Source organism: Crinia signifera, chromosome 3 (assembly GCF_055691185.1).
Source record: "Crinia signifera chromosome 3, ASM5569118v1, whole genome shotgun sequence".
Classification (NCBI taxonomy): Eukaryota; Metazoa; Chordata; class Amphibia; order Anura; family Myobatrachidae; genus Crinia; species Crinia signifera.
The window spans coordinates 219140016-219150346 of record NC_139219.1 but is presented as its reverse complement, the minus strand read 5'-3'; the positions used below and the strand labels follow the sequence as shown (position 1 = coordinate 219150346).

The 10331-nt window shown below is 45.5% G+C and overlaps 1 protein-coding gene across 1 annotated transcript in view; it reads left to right on the top strand.

Moving 5' to 3' along the window:
• The first annotated feature begins 8661 nt into the window (after positions 1-8661).
• Positions 8662-10331, top strand: part of PDE6D (phosphodiesterase 6D) — a 56690-nt gene continuing 55020 nt past the window's right edge. The window contains exon 1 of the mRNA XM_083177468.1: positions 8662-9793. Within this exon, the coding sequence (XP_083033594.1) occupies positions 9750-9793 (44 nt within the window). The 5' untranslated portion in view covers positions 8662-9749. The remainder of the gene's footprint in view (positions 9794-10331) is intronic.

Sequence of the window (10331 nt, the reverse complement as noted above, 5' to 3'; positions counted from 1 at the left end):
CAATATTGGGTCCTCGCCAATTGTGGCCCTATTGTCGCATACATCTGAGGACATCTCTGCAACCCTGCATTTGGAATTGGATCAACCATAACAATTTGTGGTAACTATCAGCCCAGTGGGCACCCTGACTCACTTCACCTATCAGTTGCACCCCCGACCTGCTCAGACTGATTTCCCCACTGGTCCCATTCTTTCAGCCTCCGGTCCAGATTTATCATCTATATTCACCATTTTAACCCAATGCTGTGTTATTCTATGTTATGATTTTTTAATTGTTATTAAATATAAATATTAAATATTTGTATGATCTTTCATCAAACCTTCTCTTTTTTTGATATGTATAGGCAGTGCTACTACTGTCAGCAACTGGTGTGAGCATATGTACAGGCAGTGCTACTGCCGTCAGCAACTGGTGTTGGCATATGTATAGACAGCCCTACTACTGTCAGCAACTGGGGTGGGCATATGTATAGGCAGTGCTACTACCGTCAGCAACTGGTGTGGGCATATGTAAAACAAGAACAGAGTTTTTGCAGTCGCACAGAAATGGCAGTCTGTATTATAAGGAGTTGGCCCCTCTTATTGCTATTACCTCAATTTGTATATTGCACTTGGAGGGTGTGCTACTAACGACACTTAGTAGTTAGCAAAATAGGAGAAAGAAAACAGTGTCTTGAGCTGGTGCACCAAAAAGAACTAGACTCTTAAAACATTACTTTTAATGTATAATTTTTTTAAAGTTGCAAAATAAAAACCATACAAACTGACATATAACAACATGTAATAAAAAGGATATGAATCCTCAATTAGTGTGCCCCACTTTTAAGTGTTCCCCCTTTAGTTTATTAGAGACTGGGCAGTGCAGGCATAGATTGCAGTCTAAATGAAAATCCTTTAATTGAGGGATAATACCCTTGAATTTTTTACACTGTACTTGTCCTCATCTATTGTCCCGCAGACACAAAGGGTGTTGTGTCGCGGAAACTATTTGAATATAGAGGATATGAAACCAGCCGGTTGTGGCTGCTGGAGCAGACTGCGCCAAAAGAGGGTTAGATTCCCACTTCAGCGCTGACGGTCTCAACAGCGGCGGCTAGTTTATGCTGTACGCTGCAAGTAACCCGAACCACAAGGTGCCGTTGTGCACAGTTATGGTTGATACGGGTGGGCAGTAACATCTCGGATGTGGTTCAGGCGCCTGATACCACGTCACTTCACACGGTCTCCGTGTAAGTCGGGACCCGTGTGTGCACCACTACAGACAAAATCAAAATCACAATGGTATGTGGGGACGGGAAAGTGGGGTATTAGACACACTAGGTGTGTAAAGGTCTGTGTACGCTTCGCAAAAAGCTTCCTTAGCATCCTAAGGAAGCTTTTTGCGAAGCGTACGCAGACCTTTACACAACATTACATCAACATTACATCGTGCAATGCTGGCCCTTATTTGCTGGAGCTTTTCGGGTTGCCGGCGCCTCAGATCAGACCATCGCCGCTCCAGCTGGGCGATGGTCCTGCGCACCTGGGTGCGCGCGAATATGCGCCTGCGGGCAGCAGCATACGCCTGGCGCTTCTGGCGGTTCGTTATGAACGGCCCCGCACGCCCCAGCCTGGTCTCCATAACGGAGACCAGTGTCCTCAGCTCCGCGGGCCAGAAGGGTGCTGCTCTCCCATAGGCCGCCATCTTAGCAATGGCACAATTCAAGCAATCATGTCCTGTCATTGGTTGTTCAGAGTGATATTTGGTATTAACTTTATTGTTCATTTTCTCATTAACAGCGTGTATGCGCCACAACAGACGGCTAACCCATTGCATCGCCAAACCACACTTGCTGTACCTTTGCATAGTTGAGCAGACCATGCCATTACTTAGTATCTCCAAAACAGACAGGGTGAAAGAAGTTTGCAACCCATTATATATAATATATTACATTCACCAAACATGGGTGAAAACAACAGGTGAAATAGTCTGCATCACTAGCCAGTTACACCTAACTCTACAAGGTACTAAACTAGACAGCTTTATTATAGTGAAAGCTATACAGCAGAAACATAGCAAATAGTGCAAGACCTTTTCCCAATATTAGGCCATGGTGCCATGTGTACACTTACCTTCTACCGGCCCACACTAGAGATGTGGAATGAAATGTACCTAGCATCAAGCCAGTATTTGGACACCTTTCACATGTGATTTGGATGCAATCACTGATTACTATTGCCTGAGTGGTGGACTGGATTTACATATGGAATGGGTTAGTGTCATTTGTAGTACAGACCAAACAAGTGCACAGTACAAATGTACATTCACATATACATTTCATGTCTGACCACAGTTTTAGGTGTTCATTGGTGTACAAATCTGCAATTAGCTACTAAATCAGACTTACTAAGTTTGCCAGGTTTTTTTTTTCCCGCTGGTAGGGGCGTGGCCTATGCGCCGCATGGTCTACGCTGCCGTGCGGAACACTGCCGCACGGATTGCAGGGTGTCGCTGATGTACGCCAATTACAGAAATAGGATATAAAGGTGTGCTAGAAAACTGCAATGTTGTTGCAAACATGGCTGGCTCACAATCTGAAGGAGACCAGGAGTGCCAGGATCTTTTTGAACGCATGGACTCCATCTCCTCCTATGTGCCCCTCAGCACAGACCAGCCAGGGGCAGATGAGCAGGCTGCTGGGCCATCCACATCAGCCCAAGCAGCAGCTGGCCCATCTTCTGCCTCAGCAGAATCATCGGGAACACAACAGGTGGCTTCCCAACAGAGTAGCCTGGCCAGCACTTCAAGTACAGCGACAGGTGGCCATGGGCGTGGCCGAAATAGGCCAACGGAGGAACCAAGCAGCAGAAACATGGCATTCGAAGCGCAGGAGCTTGCCATCCTGGTACCCCACGCACGGGATTGGATCGAGTGTCCACAGGACAGGTTGACACACACAAGGAGATGGAAGATTTGGGAGGACATAACTGCGGAGATTAATGCGGTGGCTCCACAAGTTCGTGAGGCGGAGCACGTTAAGAAGAGGCAAGTTCATGTGTAGAAGACCAGTAATGTTTAAAATAGATGTTAGATGGAGTTAGGAAATGGCCGGTCACGTTGCTTGGAGCCACAGACATGTTTGCCATGTCATTTAATCGATAGTTATTGTAGGGTGAGTGTGAATGTATCTTCTAAGGGTTGTTTTTATATTTTCAATGATTGTAATGAAGCACATGTTGTAATCTGTTGCAGATTGCAATGGTTGCTACAGCAAACATGAGGAGTGACATGTAGTAATATGTAAACTTTGATTGCAGGTGGCACGACTTCAAAACCAACCTCAAGAAGAAATTGACCAAGCGGTGGGAACACAGCCACACCTCTGGGGCTGGCCCCATGCCAGGCCGGCTGAAGCTCACCCCCCTGGAGGAGATGGCAGAGTGCTGCATTGCAGTAGAGGAGGTCCGGGGGGTGAGCACCATGGATAGTGAGTCCCCAGCGGAAGTCTTTGCTGCTTTTGTTGAAGGTAATTATTTGGCATGGCATAAGTAGTTGGTACTAATTTTCTTGGAATGTGTTGTAATTGTAATTTTCTCTTTCACCAGCATCCCCACCGCTTGGTGAAGAATCTCTTGAGGAGGTGGCGGAGTCTGTGCCACCTGCCACCAGTGCCAGGCATGTGCAGCAGCAGCAGCCACCGGCCGACCCCGAATACGACAGGTGGGTGCAGGTGCTTGGGAAGATTCACCAGCAGGAAGACTTAGCATCAGAGCGGATGCGTAGGACCGAGGAGGTCATGCAGGGTTTGGTCAGAACCCAGCAGACAATAGCTGGGAGCCTGCAGGCTATGGCTGAGGTCCAGCAGTCAATAGCTGCAAGCTTGCAGGTGCTGGCAGATCAAGCCCTGCGTCAAAATGACCTCCTCCTCCACCATAATGAGCTTATGGTGGAGCTAGTTTCCAGCAATAGGGTCCTATTGTCATCCGTTTCTGGTGCATTCCCACCAGCAGCACTCCCTGCTGGCAGAGGGGGAACACCATCCCCCCCTCACCAGCATCTGCTCCACCTGGGCCACCATCAGAACGTGGCCGTGGCCGAAGAGCTGCTGCACGTGGCAAGGAGCCTACCAGGGCCAAACGTACGCGCAAATGAACTTGTGTCCGCATTAATCTCCACCCTTATGTCTTCCCAAATCTTTCATTGAGCTGTGTGTGTCAGCTTCCTGTGTCCAATCCCGTGTAGAGGGTACCCACATTTGCCCTCGTTTCGAATGTCTTGTTTGGTTCCCCTGTTGGCCTCTTTCGGCTACCATTACTGTCTGCTGTACTTGAAGTGTTGGTGCTATACTTTTGTTGTGAAGCCACCTGATGTGTTCCTAATGATTCTGCTGTTGTTCTGTATGTCACACATTAATTTATTTATTATATATTATTTTTGTACATTCCTGGCATGGTACCTTTTAATTTTGTTACGGTTTCCATTTTATTTTTGAATTTATTGTAATAAATGTATATTTTTATCCCCAAATGTGTGGTTTAATTGTTACATGTAGAAGTGACATGTCTATTTGTATTAGTGATAGTAAGTTCTGTCCATTGGTTGCAGTGTAAAAGTGTGTGAAAACTGCAGCATATATGTGTGTGTTTAGTAATGGTCCATTGAAGCTGCAATGGTTCCAATTGAAGCACTGACAAGCGTGTAATTAATGAGTAATGAGTAAAGGAGGTGATTGTATTGTGTTCAGCTGACATTGGTTGAGGTGCGGCCGTCCTGATTAGGCGTTCCGATTGCCTAGCGCATGAACGAGTGGTGTCCGCAAAGCAATACTTGCTTATGGACACCGCATATTTCTAGCCTTTTTGTTCGCGTGCATTCGGTGTGCTGTCCGAATGCACGCCTACCAGAATAAGTGCACTCCCTCGTGCACGCCCATGTTTACGCCCAGTTTAGCCCACTTTGAAACTACGCCCCTGTGTAGTTCCGAATGACGCCCATAATACGCCCATATTTCCTGAGTGATTGCAGTGCACATTTCTGTACGGTATTAGTGAGAACAAGTACGTAGACCATGTGTGGCACATGCGCATAGCGTTCCCTACGCATGCGCAGACGGCTGAAAAACGCCATCCGAAAGTATTCGGAAATTTACGCACAGACCAGAATAAGGCCCTAAGTGAGGATTCATATCCTTTTTATTACATGTTGTTATATGTCAGTTTGTATGGTTTTTATTTCGCAACTTTTAAAAAATGATACATTAAAAGTAATGTTTTAAGAGTCTAGTTCTTTTTGGTGCACCAGCTCAAGACACTCTTTTCTTTCTACTATTTTGTGGGCATATGTATAGGCAGCGCTACTGTTGTCAGTAACTGGTGTGGGCATATGTATAGGCAGCGCTACTGCTTTTAGCAACTGGTGTGGGTGTATATCTACAGGCAGCACTACTAGTGTCAGCAACCGGTGTGGGCATATGTATAGCCAGCGCTACTACTGTCAGTAACTGGTGTGGGCATATGTATAGGCAGCGCTACTGCCTTTGGCAACTGGTGTGGGCACATGTATAGGCAGCGCTACTGCCGTCAGTTAATCCTAATAAAGGCCAAGAAGAAAGAGGCTGCATCTGTATAAGCAGCGCTACTGCCGTCGGCAACTGGCGAGGGCATATGTACTGGCAGCGCTACTAATGTCGACAACTGGTGTGGGCATACGTATAGGCAACGCTACTACCGTCGGTTACTGTGGGAATCATGTATAAGCAGCGCTACTACTATCACCAACTGGTGTGGCCATTATGTATAAGCAGCGCTACTACTATCACCAACTGTTGTGGCCATTATGTATAAGCAGTGCGACTACTGTCGGCAACTGTGGGCCTTTTATATAAGCAGCGATACCACTGTGGGCATGTGCAGGAGTACTTGGGCCATTACGTGTATAATTATGTCATATGAGCATCATAGGCGTGCGCATCACATTTTATTAGGGAGTGCACCATAAAAGGGGTGTGTATAGTACAACTTATTGGGCATGTCTAACACCGCCCATAAGGTGTGTCTAACACCGCCAATCAGGCTTGTTTACCATCATCTATTGGCACTCGCTACAATATAAAACATCTCTCAGCCACACCATAATCTGCTGCCTATTTCAGTTTTAGTCTTCTAATTACTCTGTGTAACGGTACATGCAATAGACTCAAAAACATATATGGATGGCACAGGTATGTAGTGATATTTTATTTATTATCAGTTTCTTATATAGCGCATACATATTCCGCAGAGCTTTACAGAGTATAGTTGCTCATTCAGATCAGTCCCTGCCACAGTGGAGCTTACAATCTATATTCCCTACCACATGTATATGCTCACACAGACATTCTATGGTTCATTTTTGTTGGAAGCCAATTGACCTACCAGTATATTTTTGGATTGTGGGAGGAAACCGGAGTACCCGGAGTAAACCCACGCAAACATGGGGAGAATATACAAACTCCGTACAGTTAGAGCCGTGGTGGGAAGTGAACCCATGACCTCAGTGCTGTGAGGCAGTAATGCTAACCATTACACCATCCGTGCTGCCCAGATATGACAATGGTCTAGTACAAGTAATAATGCAAAACGCACATGATTGATTTATAAGCACTTCTGGAATACAGTGCTAAAAAGCAAAAGTGTTTGGTAAAAGGTATTGCTAGCGGCAGGGTGGTGTTCATAAGGGTGGGCACAGCATTAGGGGGTGCCTGTGCACCCCTAACACTCAATGGGCTTTATTCAGATCACATCGGTCCTGCGTGCATTCGTACGCAGGACCAATGTTGCGCGTCAAGGCCAGGCTTCCTTTCATAGATGATGAACAGGGCTATGTAACTTGTAAAACGAATCAATACTGTACCTGTACCAGTAATGGCTGTAGGTTAGGGTATAAATGGTAGAAAATAACACCTTTAAATGGTCGACATACTGAAGGTTGACATTACCAAAAGGTCAACACAAGCCTATAGTCAAAATGAATAAGGTCAACATGAGTTTTTCCTGGTTTTTGGTGTCTAGGTTGACATATGCTTGGCACACTATTATATTCCACCTCTATGGCCCTTATTCTGGTTCACTCGCAAAGGCAAATTTCTTCTCAATTTGACAAAACCATGTGCACTGCAAGGGGGCAGATGTAAGATGTGCAGAGAGAATTAGATTTGGATGAGTTATTTTGTTTCCGTGCAGGGAAAATACCTACTGATTTATTTTAACTCTGCAATATAGCTCTCACTTTGAAGTAACTCCACCCAAATCTAAAGGTGGCCATACACACGCAGATTTATCGCAGATCTGTCTGGTTGGAACGAAAACATGGTTATGGCTGAGATCAAATGACAGTTGACCGTTTGCTTGGAAATGCTGGAAAACTGACAAACTGTCACTCATCCATAACCATGTTTTTGTTCCAACCAGCCAGATCTGAAGATAAATCAGGGTTGCCGACTTTAAGATTCTCCTCTCCGGGAGAAGCCCGGAGAGGACAGTTTCAGCAGCCGCTCCGGGGGCGGAGCTTACGAGTGACATCACTAAGCCCCGCCCCATGCTGGTAAAACAGGGAATTCACGGATCTCCGTGGAGGGGGCGGGGCTAAAATGACGCGATTGTGTCGTTTTAGCTCCGCCCCCTCCTCTGAGACCCGAGGATTGCGGCATTTTAATGCCGCGATCCGGGGGACAGCGGGGGTCCCCCCTGAATCCGGGACGGTTGCCCACCCTTCCTGGGGGCCCGGAGGGGGTCTTGATTTTCGGGAGACTCCCGGAAATTCCAGGAGGGTCGGCAACCCTGAGATAAATATTACTAGTGTATGGGCACCTTACCTCTCTCTGCACAAGGAACTGCCCCACCTGCAGCGCACATGGTTTTGTCCATTTGAGAAGGAATTTTCCTTTGCGAGTGAATCAGAATTAGGGCCTATGCCCACTTGGATGGGAAAGTATGAAATACCACCTTTTTTTTGTTTTTGATGTCGCTGACTTTTCGCATTTTCGACTGAAATGTGTGAAAAGTCAGCTGCTTGAGCACTCAAACAGCACTTTTTCCTTTTAGTTTAGTCAGTTTTTGCCACTGTTTAGGAGTCATAATTAAATACAACTAAAATGTAACAATAGGCGTCCATTAATTACTGAAATTAAAAACTTATTAAAAACTGTTAAATCACACTTTATATTTTCTGTTTACATTGCATATGCATGCCACTGGCACCAAATTGTTGTTATGACTGCAACTATGCAAATACAGGTTCAGCTTTATTTAATTAATGTCATGGCACTGTGGCTACACATTTTCCTAGGTTAGAATGACCCAATAGCGCTGGATACTGAATACATGCTAAATTATTTAAAATGCTATCTATGCAACTGCTCAAAACGCTTGCGTGTTGTATTCAAAATCAAAGCTGTAAACTGAAAAATATAATCCATACAATCTAGTAGAAGCTGATTGCTAACTAATGTATTGCGGAGCAGCGGAAAGTGCATCGTTTTGTCTTCTTTCTCTTTCCGTACACTTCTTACCGTTTCTATGCGACGTCACGTTGCTGGGCAGAGTGACGCGCATATCTTACACTCTAACTTATGCGCGCAACCAAACTGTACGTTATGTCACGCCCAGAAGGGCGATCTTTCCAAACAAGTCGCAAACTGATTGGACTACATGGCTATTCGTCATAAAGTAGTGGGTTACCATTGGTTGGTGTTCGGGAACGGTTGAGGCTCATGAGGTATTACTAGTGGCAGGAGGCGGTGCTGTAGTCTCTTCCATAAATCCTCTTATCCAGACCCTATGCTTACATGACCGGGGATGACGGCCTCCACACGGGAATTGTTGGTTTATAAAGAATTTCTACGCTCTGTGTAAAGCCACCCGTGGGCGCACTAGCAGTTATCACAGACTCGGGGTCCTATCTCTCAAGGAAGGCGCTGGATGCTCAGGCGAAACTTTGATACACAGGACAGGTCCCAGACAAGCAGAGCATCTCTTACCGGCATCACTGAGCTGTAAGTGGCCCAGAAACCAAGGTACCCTTCATACCAGCTCTCTGAGCTGTTACTATCCCTGAGAGGTGTCCTACCAATACCAGTCTAAGCTGCGTTTTCCCCAGAGATGTGCCCCAGCCATCACCTGTCTGAGCAGTAACTATCCTTGAGATGTGTCCTACCTATCACCTGGAAGAACTGTAACTACCTCTGAGGGGTGCCCTATCTGCCAGCTGACTGCACTGTGAGTTGTACCTTACCCATCACTCAGCTGTAAATAAATATCCAGTCCACCTAAATGAGCAGCCCATCTGTATATGAGCTGCCGGCACATTACACCTGTCAGATCTGTCTCTCTCAGTCCATTACCATTTTGCCCTGGATTCTGCCGCTCACGGCCTATCCCAGCTGGTGCACTCAGTGAGCCGCTTCATTACCTACAAAATCTACCTCCACAAACTCACAAATCAAGACTGACCGCTATCAATTATTACATGTGACCATAATATACTATATTAAGACTGGCCCATGATATTGTACAAACTAAAACATTTCTCAGCTTCAATAATTATAAACTGATTATTCTGCATCTTAATTGCACTATTTTTATGATCTGGAAGTATCTACTCTTAAGAAGCTGAGCAGGATCCTTCTTCTGTATAAAAAGAAAGTCTCGTCAAAACCTTTGCTTCGTAAATTCATCTCTTAAGCTGCAATCAACTCATTGGATACGAAATTCAAACTAAGGAACTCTTCACCATGTCTAATGAGCGAGCAAAGAAAATCATGGAGGGATTCAAACTGTATCCAAAGTTCCGTGTTTTGGTAACAAATGTAGAATTGCTGTGTATAAGGTAGGGTAGTTAGAATATAAGTATTAAGAAATTCTAGTTAGATATCGGACGAAAGTTGAGTTTTTAGCCTTTTATTCATGAAAGTTAATACCATCAATATTGAGGGGAAAAAAATCTATAAAAGCAAGAAATTTCCATAAAAACATCAAAATGATGAAGATATTGTGTATACAAGGTCTGACAATTATACCCCTTTCACACTGACAAATATTTCCCGGGTTATTGCACATGAATGCGCAACAACCTGGGAAATTGGACCGTGTAAAAGGGTCCTGAAAGATCCTCGAGGGTCCAGGGGCAGTGCGAATGGGTCCCGTACACTAAACTGTAATGGCACCGCTGGAAGATACTGATATATCCCAGCGCCTCCCCGCATCCCGATTACGTCAACCGGGTTTATGCCAGGTCGGGCGGCTAGTGTGAAAGCACTTGCAGGCCGTGTCGCACCCGGGATTTTGTACCCAGCCTGCAAACGCTTTCTAGTGTG